Raw genomic sequence first — 18,820 nt, 5'->3', positions numbered from 1 at the left:
TTACAAAATTACATTTCTGCTTCTCCCAAATATACTCCTATTTTAGTAAGATCAAATAATCAACAAGAGTTCAGAAATCAGGCGAGTTCTGCTTTTTCTACAGGATTTTAATTATCAGCTGATACATTTTGTATTAATTAATTAATAATTAATTATTAACTGACACATTTTGTATTATCGAGTTCAACAATTTTATATAAGAGTGGAGTGGGGTGGCTTTTTGAAAAGGGCCATGATGGAACACACGGTCTCTGTAAACAATAAAATACCTAAGAAATTAGAAGAACAGAATTGCATGAGTGAAGGGGCAAAACAGGCTGCATTTTCCCATCATCAGCAACATTTTCCGATCAGCTGTTAGAATAGGTTACAAAGATGAAGGGAAAAAAAAGTAGCAACTGTTTTGCGGAAGTGTTCACAGTTGAGACTGTTCTACTATCCCAGCAATAACTAAATGTCTGAGTGATCTTTCCCATATACAGAAAAGTTAACTAAAAATACAGGGTGCAAGTGACCTTAGGGAGCTAAGGTATGACAAAACCCTTTGTCTTGATTTTAAGGCTCCCACACGAACTTAATACCATTATCCTCACATGTGAGAAGCAAGACACTGGAATAGATTAGAACACTTATCTCGGGACAATTAAAACATAAAAGGTTTGGGATTGTCTTTCAGCAAACCGTTGTTAGTTCCTCAGAAATGCTATTTTGTCTCTGGTGTTAAATAAAACTAAATAATAAATAGTCTTTAGAAAGATTAAAACCATTTTCCTCCTTAACAGCTTATATCTTTGTCTGTGACACAGCTATTTCATTAACTTTCAGTCATCAGGGAACTCTCAAGAACAAAGACTCAAGTTGTCATAATAACAATTAAACTGAAAAATGAGCAAATTTCATTGTTTTCTCTTCAAGAATATCACAAAATAATAAAACCAGACCAATTATTTTTCCCCTTTTTAGGTGAGCTCCATACTTCAATCAAATGCACTTCCATCAGCAAACACTGATGTTTTTAGCCAAAACTGAAGTCATAAAGTAAATGCCCACTGTTGTCATTAAAAATACAATCACCTTACAAACAAGGAATTGAAATGATTGGCCAATCAAAACACATTTTCTGGGACAGTGTACTCATTTGTTTAGTCCAATCAAGAAGAGCCATTTGCTACTGAAAAACATCTGTCTTGTGTATATATGCATGCTGTTTATTTATACACACACATTTATCATGGTATCTGAAGCATGAAGCCTGCAGACAGGTGTATTCTCAAAGAAGGAAGCCCACAGACAGCTCAGATGGCTCAATATTCATCAGGGCCTGCCAACGCCTCATCAAATTGTTCATGTTTATTACACAGTGCCAAGACAGCAGATGACAGGATCCTAGAAGCGGAGCTCTCTGTAGAGGATGGAAAACATATCTGAAAGTTGTAAGATGGCAGAGTAATGATGAAACTCTTGGCACTCCTACAGCAGCACAGCAGAGATTGCCAGGGCATCCTCCTCCTGCAAGCACTGCACTCTGTGCAAGCATGTGTATTATTGATACACGCATCTTAAAATTAATCAAGATACCTAGAAGTCAAGCAAATGGACAGGCCGCAGGAGTAGAGCAGAACGGTGTTCAGCAAAACACGTGGCAGTACCTTCTTTAAATATATGTAAACACCACAATAATCTCTCTGATCTACTAATCTTCCAAGTGTTTAAAATAAGTGACAAGGTTGCTAATAAATGCTGAACCGTACCTGATGCACGGCACTGAATCCTGCAGAATTTGTCAGGCCATTGGCTCCCTGGTAAATCCCTGTTGTGCCTGAGGGAAAGAATATAATGGTCATAAAACACATTAACAATCAAAGTAACAGAATATATCAATACAAATAATTTCCAACAGGAAGTAAAGTACCGGATCACTAGAAAAAAGTCTATCACAAATCTTGACAAAGATAGGCTATAAAGACTTAGGGCTATTACTGAGGTCTGCTTACTGAAAGGCACTGAATGACAACCATTACATACACTCAAACACTTATGGAGCTGGGAAACAAAGCTGGAAAGCAAGGATTCAACCCAAATTGAAAATTCAGTTACTTCTTTTTCCAGTAAATAATGGAAGAATGTTTTTTATCATCATCCCCTACAGGAAAACCCCTCAAATTACATATACAACCACAGTTTAATGCCTAGATATGTCTTGGAATCTGTCCTCAGAGACCAGGTACCTGGGGATTTTTAGACGACTTTCAAAATTTGTTCCCTGGTATTGATATTCCACACATAAGAACAATATTGCTAAGATTTCTGGGACAGCAGGGAGCAAAAACATTGCTTCATCTTGGGATATTAGGAAGAAAAAGTATGGACAGGTGAGTTTTACATGGTTCTGTCCCAAATGAAGCAGCTGATGTCCAGCCAGGCCTCCTTAGCTGGAGAAAGCATTACTCCAAAAACTTTATGGGTGGAGAAGTAAAGGTTCAGACAAGACATACAGGGACAGTCCTTCTCCGCATCCCACCACGGAAGTGGTAGGAGAGCTGCAACCTTCCCATCCCCTGGATCCTGCACCCCTGGCAAATTCTAGCCTTGATTTAACTCCAGTCCATGCTGTTTCTATTTCAAAATTTTCCATTTCACATGGGTGGAGAATTTCCTCTTGAGTTTGGGTGGTTTGATGAGAATCTATACTAAAAATCTTCTTCCAGTGTTTTGCAACAGTGCTTGCTCCAAGGGCTGGCTGTTCATATACAGAAAGCAAAAGCTAGACTATGCCATATTCCATCCTAATGGAAGGTGACGAGCTCCAAAGAGCACTCAGACTCTACTTCCACAGTTAAAGAGGTGCGATTTTTGGTGCTGCATGACTACAGCGGGCTCTTGCCTTGGCTTCATTTTGTCACCTCGATGTACCCTGCCAGCCTAAGCCCTAATCAGGCACTCAGCCTTTTTTTCGTATCTGGTTTCTTACCATGTGAATGACTTTGAGCAGTGTGGTTTTAACCATATGACTCCCTGCACATCTTCATGTGGCAACCTTTCTCCAAAGATCCACTTGCTTGTTTTTATTTTAAGACGCCAGATTAGCTAGGGAATGGACAGCTGAACAAACTCCACTCTGCCAAGTGCAGCTACAAAGCACACGCACTGCGAAATAAATCTCAAGACAAAAAGAAACGAGGAGGAGGACTGCCCTCCAGAACTAATTTGCTGCCACATGTACCCTTTAAAAAGAAAAGGGCAGAGAGGGGGTAAAGAAGGTGCAGGTGACTGTCAGGTACCTGGAGCCCTGGGTCTCCCCAAGCCCCCTGCACGTGCTGGCTGGAGAGCTGAGCCAGCACAGGTGGTTCAGGTGATGCCTCTTCCTCGTATTCACTCCTCAGAAGCAACTCTGGGTGGATTAGTATCCAATCCCTCCTCCTTCCCATAACCCATATGGGGAGACTGCCCAGAGCAGCATCCCGAAGACAGCAATGCATTGAGCTATGGGCATTTCCCCACCTCCTGCCCATACTAGGCATTGCTTTTCTGCAGTTTTTCAAAAAGCCACGAGTACGCAGCAGGATGAATATATTCCTGTGGTAACTAAACATTTCTCACCACTGTGAAGGGGAGTAACAGAGCCTCAGCGCTTACAGGCAAAAACAACTTTCACAGAACACAAAACAGCTCTTGTACACCAGAGCTCAAAACAATACAGGGGGGAATTTTTCATCTTCCTAAACTGTCATTTAGAAACAATCCATCATCCTTTATTAAAGCTGTCAAGAGGGGGATGAGTTACCTCGAGGGACTCACACTTTATGTGTAAATTGTGATGAGAACATGTTTATTGCTGTGCTACCTGCACATGATACCATATATTCCTGGTTTCCAAACAGAGAATTCTAAAAAGGAGAGATCTGCACAATTGGAATGAACTTACTCTGAACCTTGCACCAGCTGTGCAAAGTGAGTGTGTTCATGCACACACAGGGCAGGTTTGTGAGCAGGGAGAAAAGGGTAGAAACGTAGGGGTGAGAGGATAGGGAATGACTCGCGCTCCATAGCTTCCCACAGTACATTGTGACTAGACTCTGTGTGGTGGATTTTACACTGTGGTTTTGTAGAATGCATTTTATCCTATTTTAGCTGAACTACCTCAGGTCCAAGTTCAGGTGTCCCTACAGGCTGCTGCAGTCTCACTCCCTCTGCCCAGGGGATTTTCAAAAGGAAGTACTGTGGTGCAGAGACAGAAACTAAATCTCCTGATTTTTTACCTGCATATTTAAATACTTGTAAAAGTACTTAAGACTGGTATTTCCTATAACCTGAAGTTCAACAGGCCTGGGAACAGATTTTGGCAACTCAGGTTTTTCACCAATTCTGGCCCCTGTCATTGTATCCTGACCAAGAAGGAGTTTCATTTGAGCATAATTTGTCTAAACTGAGATCAAACACAACCATCTTCTTCTGCCCCTTCAGCACTGCATTCAGATAATGCAACCCGAGAGCTGCTAAGCTCAGTATCTCTTGGCAGCTCAATATTGTTATAGCAGAATAGTTACAGATGAAGACACTTCAGACAACCAAACAACCAAAGCTAGTAAAAACTTGGAAAATCTTCCCAGCTGAACAAGGATGAAAAGCTGGGAGAAAAAAAATAATCAATTATCTGCATGGAAAATAAAGTTCTTGAAGATTCAAGGTTCAGAAACATTTCATTTCAACATCAACCTTTGTCTTGGGGACTACAGCTGTTCCACTTTACAGGCTAGACTGGAGAGACCATGTTTTCAATGATGCACAAGCAGTTCAAATGTAAGGAAAACAAACAAGCACCACAGTGATGAAGACAAGGATAAACACTCTCTTCATGAGCCGAGAATGAAGCCTGCTACTTACAGTTTCTGTGAGCAGCCTTGTAGAATTCAGTTCAGACCTGGCCCTTAATGTTTGTTTTTCCTCTTTAAGTTGTTGATAAGAAATAAACATTTCCATAATAAAATGAATTTTGCCATGTGCAATTTCAGTTTTGTATCAGTAAACCTTACACTCAAGAAATGTTGGAAAATTATCAACAGACCTTGCATACTGGCATTATCAATCTAGCCCTATTCCCCATGTAACCATTTTTTTCAAATGCTTTCCCAGGTAATAGCACTCCTTGTAATATTCAGAGAGAGACTGGAATGACATTAGAAAGCAGTGCTTATGTGGAACAGGGCACGCCTAGAAAGCCTCTTGGTAAGCAATGTCCACAAATGCCTGTCCCCCTCCCACTTCTCAGTGGATACTGCCCATTTCCACATGACTTTTGCTTTCATATAATATATTAGCCTTTTTTCCTGACCCCTGAAGACAGTGCACTATCTCAAACTGCAGCTGATTTTACATTTGTATTACTGTAGATATGTAAGCAACTGATTTGTTTCCATCTATCTTGGTAGCTCAATGCCAAGTAATTGCATTCAAACTCCTACTTGCGAATCAGAAACAAGCCTAGGATCTCTCCTTTTGGATCTTCTCCATATGGAATATGGTTCACATCTGTTTTCAATCAAATCAGTTGCTAAATGTCACAATGCCCTCATTCACAGGTAGCTTAAAGAACATTTAGCTGGTAATAAAACAATCTGGACTCTAGAGAAGGATAGCTCTTCAGATGTATGGTACTGTAAATGCCCCTGTAAAGTACGTATATCACAAACACACTTGCATGAAAAGACACCGCATAAAAGGGATGCATGTGCTGTACACATTCAGTGCCACGGCTTTTCCTTGGTAAGTAGATGTGGCCCTTCTCTGTATGAGTGTCCAAGGGCAACACGCATAGAGAAACTCTTTGTGAGCTGATTGATGGTATATCCTGTTCTCATACAGATGGATTTCATTTGCTATTTTCCCCTCATTCCCTTTTTGATTCAAGTATTTTAAAATCTATACCATGGTCAATGATAAATTCAATGGTGTGTGATCTGGACTGCGCTCCTGCAAAAACTTTCATCCCAGCTTCTCCTTCCTCTCAGCTTCTCCCTTTCTGTCTTTCAGTCACTGCAATAACAGGCTGCATTTCTTCCCTTTCTTTCCAGGTAAGAGCAAGTAAACAAAATAAGGAAATATTCACAGTTATTTTCAAAATCTTCAGAACTAAGCTCTGGCATTGCTAAAAAAAGTTTTCTTCCAGTTTATGAATACACAGTATGACATAGGAGTATGGGTGTCTTAGGGAGTTGTGATTACAGGGACAGGATGGGTCTGTGGTATAGTTCAGATCAACACCACAGCAAGCTTTGAAAATCAGGTTTATGTCCTTGCATTTCACAGGTCAGAGGGGCCTTGACATCAGAGAGGTGTTCTCCAAGTCTCCTGTGCTGCTCAAAAGAGAATAAGCTGCTATATTTAGAAGAACTGATGGTTTGCACTTCAAATACTCAATGAAACACTCAACGCTCAGAGGAGGAGATAGCCAGGTTCAACACAAGTGGACAGCAGAGCATTTATCACAGCTCTTTGGGTAACCAGCAGCAATTGTGAGGCCACGAACACCCAAAAGATGGAACACGACTGACATGAGGGTGTTCAGAGGGTGGCTACCATGGGCACTGCTGAATAGGCCCGAAATAGAACAGCAAAGGTTAGACCCAAGCGTTTCCTCTACCTTGTAGATGAATTGCACAGTGGTTCCAGGGAGAGTTCTCTCAAAGGATTATTTGATTACATAGCACTAATAAGATAAATACCTACAGGCTTCAGCTGAATTGCATGGTATTTTACAAGCTTGCACATAATGGCTTGTGTATTCTTGCATCAGCAAGCTGTTTTCCTACAGGAAACAACGTTGACTGTTGAGTGACGCAAGGAAAGGCCTTAGTCTAACTCCCAGCAGAGCGTGCATTACTCTGTGCTACAAAGAACATCTGGCTGAAGACTTGCATGGTCATTCAGAAAGGTTCTTTGCAGTGCTTTAGCTCTCTGACAAGCTAATGTTTCCTGCAGTAAATATTACCTTCTTCAAGCTGCTACTTTTTTAGTGAGAGGTTAAGCACTCATCAAAATTACCTCCCACCAGCTATACTCCAGTGCCTTGTAAGGTTCCAAATCCTACAACATCTGCCTGCATTTATTAGGCAAGGAAACTCATAAAATGTTGCATGGCTGTCAGCTGTGGAGGTATTTCAAGACTATCTGCCCTGTTAAAGGAGAAGAAAAACTCAACCCATATGTACTTTGCAGCATATTGCTCAACTGTTTGCCATTAGGTATAATGAACTCTTCCCCAAAATCAGTCTTGCATTTCTGTCTGGAAGGGCTCAGCCAGTATAGGCAAGAGCACGCTATGGCAACCCAGATGAAAAGCATGATTCTACAATGTTACAGCACTTGACATCAGCAGTGTCTGTTAAAGGACATTGCTCCCAGAAGCATACGAACACCTCCTGCGGATAATGCCAGCCAATACGCAACCCACTTAAAATATGTCCGTTCGTCTCTCACTACAGTCTCATTGTCATGGTTTGATGGGGGGGGGGGGTGGTTCTGGTGGCAGGAGAGGGATTTTTGCTCCCTGCGACCTCCCCGGTTTTGGAACCGGGTTAGGCTTAGTTCTGGCCACCAGGTCAGACTGCCATCCCCCTCGGGGTTGAGCCAATAGGGCGCCTCTGCGAATTGCCCTATTTAAGTCAGGACAAAGGGACCGGAAAAGGTGCTTCACCCAGGATCGAGCAGAGAAGGGAGGAGGGCACTGCCCCCGCTCCCTGGCTCCCGGCCGGGCAGCTGCCTGCGTCGGGCCAGCGCCACCCACGGAGGATGGCGGCGGCGGAGCCAGCTGGGAAACTCGGGGGCACCCCACTCCCGGGTGCCCACTGGGCTGAGTTCACCTGGAGAGGACTGAGATCTGAGAGAAACAGCCGCATCGACAGCAGGTCAGTGAGGATGGAGCGGGAGGAGGTGTGCCGGAGCTGAGTTTCCCCTGCGGCTGATGGTGAGATAGCAGGCGGCCCCCCCTGCAACCAGGATGGCCTCGGTGGAGCAGAGACCCACTCGCAGCCCGTGGGGAGAAGATGCCTGAGCCCGAGGATGGTCGTGTTGGGGTGCACGACAAGGCAGAGAGGCATCTGGAGCCTGCGTGACGACCCACGCCGGAGCAAGTGGCTACAGCTCCCTAAGTACCCGAGACTGTGGTAAAGCCCACACCGGAGCAATCTGTGGGGAGGATTGTTTCCAGTGGGCTGGACTCACGCTGGAGAAGTTTGTGGATTTTTCCTCGTGGGTAGGGGATCCATTGGAGCAGGGGAAAAGGGTGTAAGGACTCCTTCTCCTTTAAGAAAGAAGCAGCAGTAACAGCACGGAATGAAATGACCTGCACCCCCCCAGTCCCTGCCCCCTGTGCTGCTGGGGGGAGGTAGAGCCGGGAGGAAAAGGAAAGGGGGGGGGGAAGGTGTCGGTTTTAAGATCTGGTTCTGTTTCTTTCTGTCCTCTCAAGTAATCGGTTTTTCTGTTTCCCTTTGTCCTTCTAAGTAATCATTAATAAACTCTTTTGCTTTGAGAAAGCCCTGTCTGGTTTGCCCGGGACCATGGTTGGTGGGTGCTCCCTCTGTTCCTGTCTCAACCCTCAGTCCCTTTGTTTGTTTTTTTTTTTTTTTCTTATTCCCTCTCCTCTCTACTTTACTGGAGAAGGAGAGACTGTGTGAGTTTTAGTTGCTAGATCAGCCTAAAACCACGACACTCATTCAGTCCTGCTAGCCTGACCAGGTGTTTGAGGGCACTCTGAATGCTGATGTCAAACACATTTAACGGCACAGTTTTTCTGAGTCAAAGCTCTTCCCCTGCTGCCTGCTTCTGGGAGTGCTCAACCCACAGAGCCTCAAAGAGCTTTAACAAGTGATGACCAGAGCAGTTTTAAGGGCCTGGCTTTTACCACCGTTTTGAGCCTGGTCACCTGCACAGCTCAATCCCACTCAACAATGGTGTTGAAAGTGCTGGGTTGGTTTATATTTACTCTCAGGATTTGAACCATGGGAAAGCAATTAGGTTTTATTATATTTTGAGAAAGTGTTCCTTTTAACCACTCCTACCAAATGATGCTGCAGCTATAGAAGGAAATCACACTGGATTGTCTTCAAAAACAAATCACAAGGAAATGTTTTGGACCAAAAAGCGAACATCCTTACAACAATGACTTAGATTGTTTCTGTGCAATCCCTTGTTGAAAAAGCAACCAGCAAAACTGACTTTATATGGGTGACTCCATAGACATCAAAGATTAAAGATTCCTCCAGCTGCAGCTTCATACTGGACACAATCCTCCTCTGACAGATAAAAAGACAAGATAAACGAAAGCTGGATTTGCCACCTCTGGTGTTGTTTAGTGGCTGTGAGATTCCAGTTCCCAGGTCAGCATTAAAATCTAACTAGCCCTGTAACATCTGCTGTCATGCAATTGGGGATAAAAATCTGGCCTGTGAGCGCAGCCAAATGTTTAGCAATTCCCTTCCCCTTAAGTAAGGTGAATCTCTAAATACCAATGGAAAAGAAAAGAGTGATCTGGACAGTGTGTCTCCACTCTTCGACCCATCGCCTAGGATCATGGTAACTCTCTACTGAACGCTCTAGAGCCAGGCATGTGCCCCAAGGCTTTTCCAGCCCCTCTATGCACTGCTTCAGTACTGCAGTGCCTCCAGGAAAAAAAAAAAAAACCACAACAGTGGCCAACAGTGGATGCTCAGAGAAAAGTATAAGAAACAAGATAAAAGTGATCTTTGCCCTAGTATTGTATTGTCAGCTTCAATTAATCTGCCAGTCACAACCTTTCTAAGTCAAGTCTATATCCTCTTTTTATCTTTAGTAACGGTCAATGGACTCTTCTTCAGACAGCGCAGGTATTCTCATACTTCTAGAGGTCACAGTACTGTAGTGCAGAAGTTTCAGTGTTTAAACCCTGCCAAGTGAAAGTGCAGCAAAATTACATATAAAAAAGCCCACACAAGAGCATTATCCCATGCCAGCACAGCAGCTAAGAAACTCCCGAGTTGCACAGCCTGTGCTAACTGAAGCAGATCAGACCTTATTTGTCCACGAACACCATCCCAGTCTTAGACTGTGTGTCTGCATTCTACTTTTTCACTAGAGCATCACCTCACACAGCGCCTGGAAATGAGACACAACAGAGAGCAGAACAAACACCACAACAGCACCATGAATCTGATGTTTCTGAACTTTCAAGTGCTTGACTAGGCAGGGATGATGTTTCTTATAGATTTTTATATGTAATTTTAGACTAGCTCTTCTATTGCCTTCTAGGTATTTTCAAGAAAACATTATTAGGCATACTGAATCAATTATTCAGTGAAGCTCTATAACATTTTAGCATATTCTATGCCAACTGTGCTATAGGCTGAATATCAAGTTCATAACTTCTCAAGCTGTTACCATCTTATGCTTTTTTTTTTACATCCTACAAAAATGATGAAAATAAAACACAAACAGAAGTCTTTGTGACATCCAAACATCTCTGTGACTGTTTTCTATGCTGATTTTGCTCATTAACCCATGTTTTGAGTATTCTATCTGAGCTCCACAAATATTCCCAAGATGCTGAAGCAGCAGGTTGGGGAAATGTCACTCCTTTCTTCTCTGCTTCCATCTTCCTGATGCCATCTCTGCCAGCCTGATGCCATCTCTGCCAGTCAAACAAAACTCTCAAGCTTCCTCCCGCATTGCTCTTCACATTGAGGAAAAGAGTTCCTCCTAAATATTTGCAAAACTAATGTTTCAAAATACTAATTTTCTGCAATTCCTCCAAAACCTTTGACACTGGATAGGAGGTCAAGATACTTAGATTACTGCTTCTAATGCAGATTATTATTATTCCTTTATGCTTTTCCTAACTTTTTATCTACCCTAATTAATCCACAAGGCAAGGCTCATAGTTGCAGTGATGATGTACAAACAGCATCATCACCATCATTAGGCGTCACTCCTGCATTTTGTTTCAGTGAGAACATCCAGACAGCCAGCTAGACTTTATGGATACCGTCTGACCTTTTCTGCAGGACAACCACTGAATTTCATCCAATGCTTCATGCTGTGAACCAATGCCTTGTCTTGCACTCAAACACATCCTTCTAAAACTACCTGTGGTAGTTCTTAAGCACAGAGATTTGGACAGTCACTGTGAAACATAGGGAACAAGCTAGAAGAATCAAGCCAGCCCTTCACAGCAGGCAGCTGGGTGTGGGCAGAGCCCTCCTCCACACATCCCTCTGATGAAACCTCCTCTTGAGCATCTCAGCAGACACGAGATATCTCCAAAGTAAATGCTCTGTCTCAGAGATTTCTGGGTTTGGCTGTACCACCATCATCTCTACAGTTAGTATAATTCTGCTGTTACTTCTGATTTTACATGGGTGCTTCTCAGCCATAAGAACTTGTGTCCCTACACAAGCTTTAAGCCTCACCATAAACCCTGGTGTTCCTCAGGACAAAGACATTGACAACAAAGCCCTGATGAGCCCGGACAGAGCAGAAGTCACAGATGATTTGTCAGCTCATTTCTCTCTTGCAAACACACATTTGCTCTCCTAACTTCGGGATCATCCACCCTGATGTCTACTCCTTCCAATAGCATATCCTCTTCCCAATTTCCTCCTTGTTTAATAATGACCAAGGAATGAGTTCTGTATGGAATCTCAAAAAAAACAGTAAATGGGAGAAGTTAGAGCAGGGCTTTCTCCTTGGGTAGCAGTAGCACAGAGCCTTGTGGCTTACAGTGCATCACTGTCAACACCTTTGCCTCTCCCCTTGACTTTCCTCTCCTGTAAGATAGCTCATTTTAAAACAAAGCAAGTGTAGCATGGTCAGCTCCTGGTGTTTAAAGATCTTTGAAAGGGAGACTGTACTGTTATTTTGAGGAACCTTGTATCTACGCTGTAAAAAGCGAGGTCTGACCCCTCCTGAAGAGAGGCCTCTCCCCGCTGAACTCACCACAGAGTGGAGCACAGCTTTGCTGCCACAGTTTTAGACTGCAACTAATGCAAACCAGCTGTAAAGCAGAAGCTTTTGAAAGAGACTACTCATTTTCTACTGGGGTTTTAATTTTATGAATCTGAGGCATTTGAGTGACAATTTGCTGAGAACATGTTCTTGCTCTCCTTTATCTTCTGAGACCTCAGATGGATTCACTATCTGTATGCCAAAGTGTGATCCACATTTCTCAAGTGTAGACTGAAGTTTCCCCTTCTCACACATTTCATCACTAAATACTTAAAGAATCAAGCTTAAAATTAAACATGCCACTTTCTTTGCAATATTAATGCATGCAGAGTCAACTATTCATGCCAAATAGATATTTAAGAGCTCATATTAAATATGTAACACAAACTGGCACACAATTGCAAGAAATTGAGGCATGTCTTGGAAAAAAAAAAAAAAAAATCTATCTGGATTATCCACACATTAACAAGAGCCAAAATGTTTCCAGCATAAGAAAACATTTCAATTGATTAAATATTCAATTTTACTTGGTCTCATGCCAGGAGAACAATTCATAAGCAATTCATTCCACAAACATAAGCAACATATATAATTAGTTCATTTCAAATCAGTGTTGCACAGAAGAAATGCTGCTTCCTATTCATTCATTATTTCACAGCTGATCAGTATGGACTCCACAAAGAAAATAAATGCTCAGCAGTAGCAAAGAATTTCACTGCGTAGGTCTTTGGCCCAAAATTTATATCTGTACTGAACTCAATACTGCTTTGCAATTCCTTGGCAAAGGAAAGTTATCCCTGTTACATAACTGAATTTTCCTTTGTAATGTAAAAAGTATTTTGTGGTAGATGGATTTGGATATTAAAAAAAAAAAAAAAAAAGCAGTCAAATCTTTTCCTGCCCAATGACAGTATCCACAGTGGTCTTTGGCCACAGTTCTAACTGTTGTGCAACTTCATAGTTTCATACCAGTTGTCATTTTAGCAATAATAACTGAAGAGCAAGGCATTGTCTAGGAATTAATGACAAGCTGAGAGGAGATGTCCTGATGCGCAATAAAGGGGTAAGACATGCTCATGGACCACAGGAAATGCTCTATAAGCTGGCTGCTGCTGCGCGCTCTGCATCGCTGATGGTTTCCTATGGCAGTTAACGTGCTGGCACAGTTTTCTCTTTTTGTTTTACATTGCTCATTAAATGATAAGTTTATCATATTCCAAAGATTTCTCTCCGACCCTCTGCAACAACAAGCAGGTTTCTCAGTAAGCTCTTTAGGGCAGAAGTTGAATACAATGAATACAATCTTTGTGTCTTATGTTCAGTTTCTATTGCTGAATAATAATTTTTCCAAAAGTCTTAGTAAATCATTGAACTGCTAAATTATCGGAAAATACAAACTTAGAAAAATGTGTGCTAAAAAGCACAATATACTTCTCATACCTAACCTCAGATGTTGTTTGGGGATTTGTACACTTACATGAGGATCGATTAAGAAATGGCATAGACTTTGACGCAACATTTCTTTAACAGCATTACAAATTTACCACTTTAAAGATAAAAATCTAATGTAAGCTGTTGCCTCATCTTACGATTCATGACTTTAAAAACGAGTGGCATCCCTAGATTGGTCACGTGCATATTTCAAATATTTTCTCTTTGTTATGAAATAAATTAATTTTGTAAAGACAATAATGACATGAAGCAACATTGTATACAGCACTGGTTAAAAAAAAAAAGAAAAAAGTAATTCCTTCAGAGTAAATAAGTGAATAGCAGATACCAGTCTATTTGAACGTTACTCAAAGTCTGATGATATACTATCCTATCTACTGTTACATGGCAATTAAACTCATTATTTCAACCTATAGTACCTCTGTGATATGATTTCATGTAATTTTTATGAGCTATGGAACTTGCCAATCTCATCTTTTATATTTATGTATGTGTGTGACATACTGCATTAGCTATTTGGCTTATAAACTCTTCCACATATAATTTATTTTCATGCCAGAGAAGCATGGAAATACATTTCCCCTTCTGGCTGGCTGTAAAATAGGTTTTTTTCCTTTACATTCTTAATGACCAAAAGAATGTTCTATCCTCATTCTTGCTTTTTAGAAGATTCTATTCTTGCTCAGAACCAGGATACAATTGGTAATTACAATTAAAGATGAAAAGCTGAATGCTATCCCATTACACCTGCATCATCTGTGTTTTTAATGAAAACAAATAGACCTATAGAGTAGAATTTGGCTTCAGAAGTACCCTATTACTGACAACAGCCACCAGGGAGGTGAGGCTGCAACCCGACACATGAATCCCAGCCAGAGTTAGTGCTGGTACCAAAGAAACATGAAAGCAAGCAAACCAGCACCAACTACATTGGCACATACTGAAGGAGAACGTTTGTCCTAGAGCCCTGTGAGACAAAGTATTTGTCACCCAAGAGGTCATTTATTCCTTGGTGATTGACGTAACACACCTATGACGAGTGCCTATTTGCTGGCTGGACCACATAACTCATAAATGAGGAGACAGTGAGGAGGAATTGCTTTGGCTGCACCATCTGCTGAAAATTCAGTTTGACCACCCACGCCCACCTGCAGATGACTTCACTATATTGTTCTGGGAGCTGGTTCTCAATGGATGCAAATAATACCAAAGTTATTTTACTTACGTACTTGAGTATTACCACCTTCCAATACTTGCAGAGCTTGGCTTATGAAAATATTTTTTTCCCCCCTCACACTTTAAAATACGAAACTAAGCAGCACACACTCCTCAAGATACCTTTCCTTTCTGATCCCCTGCAAGTCACCCTCTTTGAGATCTCCCTCTCAACGTGACGCAATAAACGTTTTGTCCTTGAAGTAGGAGTTAAGAGATTGACTCTTAAAGTCCCCCTGAAATGTGATTTTATAAAAGTATGTAACCAAAAATTTGCCCTTTTCAGTTGGTTTAGCCCATCATCCAGAGCGCCTGCCTGGGTCAGCAATGGGGTGACCAAAAGGACTGATGTGAACTTAGCAAAAGTCTCAATGGTCCTGGAGCTGGGTGGTATGGAGAGTTGCTTGCTCGCATTAGGGAGATGGAGCGATCACCTCCCCACCCCCAAGTGCTGTGGCGTGGGAAAGCACTGAGCACACATTCCTCAGTAGCACTCAGCACAGGAAGGCTCCCGACTTCTCACTCAAACCTTTCACTAGCACTCAGCAAGGTAAATAAACCATACAGTCAGGAAGCTTCAGACTGTTCCTCTCATGAGCAAGGAGAAGAAGAGTGGAAGTATTTGTTTACAACAGGAAGACACATTTACTTCTGCACCCTTTGCCTTGGAGCACGCACCTGCCACTTGCAGAAATTGTTTTTCTCTGTTTTCTTTTGCATTAAAGGCTTGGTGAGCTGGCTGAAATGATCTTCCTGGGATGAAAATCTAAAAAGAAGTGATTTTACCTAATACCATAACATCCCCATAGGGAACATTATCTGAAAGCACTTTGGGCACATTCATACTCATACATACATGCATGGAAGTTCTTCCCAGCCTGTTTTGGTACAACACATGGTTTTGTGACTATCGTTTGCAAGTGCAACGTTTTCAAGTGCTGACGCACAATATTCGCTTGTCTAAACCTCTTGACTGAATAGAGGGGCCATCTTAAAAACTTCAGTCCCAAGTGAGTCAAGAGTTTGCCTTCTCAAACAGCTCAGATTCTTCTAAGCTAACACAAAGCACATGTGGAAGCTGTGTTCTGGAAAAACAAAAACCAACAAGAAACCTAGACAGGAATACAGCTATGTTCCAAGGCAGCAAAAGAAAACTCCAGTACTTTATCAATAGTGGTGTTACAGCCATCAGTATCTAATCATTTAGCAGTTAGTCAGGAGGCAGCATGGCTGCTATTGCTCCAAGAGAGCACAGACCCAGCACTTCAGCATATTGACAAAGCTGTGGCACTCTGGCAATAACACAATCTCAAGATAAGAGAGCAAAATAGGAGCCAAAAACTGAACTCCCATTAGGAGTAGGACAGATGAAGCTTGTAGCAGTCAAGGTGACAAAAACCACATAGGCTACGTGTTTTGGTTTGGTTTTTTTGTGCTACATTCAACCGAGGTGTCCCCAGCAAATCCCATGAGGGATTCAAGCCACAAAAAACACCTTAGCGTTAGACATATGTGCTCTAAGAAAACTAGCACATGAACTCTCAGCAGAGGGTCACCTCTCAGTCTTCAGCTTTCTTAAATAATTTCTACAATAAAATGGGTTTTAACTTGCTTCCTAGTGTTCATAACTGTTTAGGGTTTTATTTGCTCTCAGACTTAAAATCAAAGTGGATCTGTCTGTCCACGCTTCACATTCAGAGTTGAGAAGAACTGAGAGAATTGACAGTTTTGCAAGGGGGAGAGCCAAGTGTTACGACACAAAAGGGCATTTTTCCCAGAGGTTTTAAAAAAGACCCCAAACAATATCAAAAAGTAAAGTGAGAGACTTGATTTCTCTCCCCTTCCATGGCTTCTACAAGAACCTAGGAAAGCTATGTAATTCCTCTTCGGTTTACTAACCCTTGGAAAATCTCTGAGGGAAGGACAAAGCTAAGGCAGAGCTTTATCCTCATGTGCATTCGCTTTCCCTCCAGTGAAGTCACTCCCCTTGGAGTGACTTTTTTTCCTCCAGTGAAACAGCTTCTCAGAGAGCCTTTGTGCATGTGGTACAGACGGACTAGAACTGCTGCCGGGACAGCTGCTGCAGTTGTACCCAAGCTGCTTTTGAACTAGTGAGTCTGGATACGTACAGTCACATCAGGAAAGAGTGCAGCACGCTTAGCCCACATGGGCTTCCTGACTCTTCCCGTTCACCAGCACCTAAATTAAACTATTTGAGGTACGTTTATTTGTGCTACTGTCGCATCTTTGATGGTAACAAACATATTTGCTAAGAAACAGCAAGAATATTTGCATTTTGATCTCTTGGAAATGTTTTTTAATGCTTGGCTCAGTTCATGCACTCATGGCAATTCATGCTTAATGCAAGGCACTTTAAAATGCAGGTGGGCTGAGGTTTAACAGAAGACAAAATCTAATCTTTACTAATCAAGTTCAATACAATCACCAAAGTGGACTCCGAATATGAAGCCTACAGGTGAGGAATGAAACTACACTCCCAGGGGACTCAAGGCAGAGGCACAGAGATGGAGTGACGTTTTAAACTCATAATCTATTTCTCAGAATATACTAATTATTCTTCATGTATATAAAAGGATTGATAAAGCTGAAATGGTTATGCTTTGGTTCCTCTCATCTGCTACTGTTGCGTCAGAATTTATCATCATTCTTTGCAGGATTGCGTGGACAGGTGTTTTTAAATTCAGATTACACAGAGTACATCCAAATTTTAGTACTCCTCCTCCAATTCATGTTTAATGACTCAGCAAGTCCCAGGAATAATAATAAAAAAAAAAATAATAATAATACACAAATATCAGGAACAGTACATACTGACGGAAAAAGTACATGCAGTACCAGCCAAATAATGAAAGCCTGCCATATGCAGTTCAGGTTTCTGACCAACAGCACCAAAATGATCAAAGAAATCAAATATCATGCTAGAAATGGGCTAAAGGGAATCGCAAATGAAATTCCGCCATTTTCATTTACTTTACACTCCTTGTCAATTCAGATTTAAACCCTTTCATGACTTCTCTTGGAGTTGGCTAGTCAACATTCCATCTCCTGAGAGTTGCTGTTTCATACAATAACTAGAAAAGAACTTGAAGTTTTATTTTTAGAAACAAAAGTATATTTTGGCCTTCCTGGTTGTATAACAAAATAAAGTGTTATAAAGCTACAAGCACAAGGGACTGTCTTTGAAGCCTTAAGGGAATCCAACTGATTATTTTGCAATCAATTATTATTCTGACAACAATAAAAGTGCTTCTAAACTTACTAAACCTTAGCTCAGTAACCTTGAGGAAAACCCAGCTGCTTTCAGCTCTGCTCTTCTGAATCTTATCTCAGTAGTATGTAGGTACTTAATGATGTTGGTACTTTGGGAGTTAAACCAGGCAGATGTATCTTAGCAGGTAGTAAGTTATGGCTTGATAGTAAAAAAAAAATTTTTTTAGTATCAAAGTATCAGCTTTTTTTAAAAAAAAAAATTAGTGTAGAGAACATACAGCAGATTAACCACAGAGTTTTTTCAGGGCAGCACAGGGTAGTAGTATAATACTAACACTACTGTTTGCGCGATGTGTAAAACCTTCTTTGTTTTGCTTCCACTCAGAATCTAGGAACTCACACTAATACAACAATCCCAGGTATGCAGTCAAAAAATTAATCAAAAAAAGAAAAAAAACAGTTTCTGCAGAAAGGCAAAGCTTATATTGATCATATGTGAAGTTTCACTAGGGTATGCTACTGCTAAATCTAGTATCTCAGCCAGAATTTAACTCCTTGATGAGCAAAACAGATCTATGAAGACTTACCTACTCCCCTATTCTGACTGCCTATACCTAAGCTTTTCTCTGCAATGCAAAAGAAGAAGAATTGGTCTAATATGGGGTTACAGGATTCTGACTTCTCATAGCACATCCTGGAAAGCACCAAGCTGTACTCACCATGCATCTGGTACGTGTACGGTGCTTGTCCGGCTGTTGGGGTACTGAAGCTGGATCCATAGCTAAGAAACCCACTCTGTCCTGGTGAATGGCTCAGGCTGTCCTCTGTTTTGATGCCTTTGGGGCACATAGCAAGAACCAAGAACAGAACATGAGTGTTTGTCATATAAAGGTAAAAAAGTAAGTTTAGGAATTCAAAATTTTTCAGCTAGATTTTAACCTAGCAAACT

The 18,820-nt window shown here is 41.5% G+C and overlaps 1 protein-coding gene across 1 annotated transcript in view; it reads right to left on the bottom strand.

The window, feature by feature from the left end:
• EYA2 (EYA transcriptional coactivator and phosphatase 2) overlaps positions 1-18,820 on the bottom strand; it is a 99,824-nt gene that overhangs the window by 31,757 nt on the left and 49,247 nt on the right. The window contains exons 5-6 of the mRNA XM_086622701.1: positions 18,591-18,707; positions 1,752-1,819 (exon numbers count right to left, since the gene is read on the bottom strand). Coding sequence (XP_086478827.1) covers positions 1,752-1,819; positions 18,591-18,707 — 185 coding nt within the window. The remainder of the gene's footprint in view (positions 1-1,751; positions 1,820-18,590; positions 18,708-18,820) is intronic.

Source organism: Tauraco erythrolophus, chromosome 18, assembly GCF_009769465.1.
Source record: "Tauraco erythrolophus isolate bTauEry1 chromosome 18, bTauEry1.pri, whole genome shotgun sequence".
In the NCBI taxonomy this organism is placed as follows: Eukaryota; Metazoa; Chordata; class Aves; order Musophagiformes; family Musophagidae; genus Tauraco; species Tauraco erythrolophus.
The sequence above is the reverse complement of the archived record's forward strand: the minus strand, read 5'-3'. Positions and strand labels throughout refer to the sequence as shown.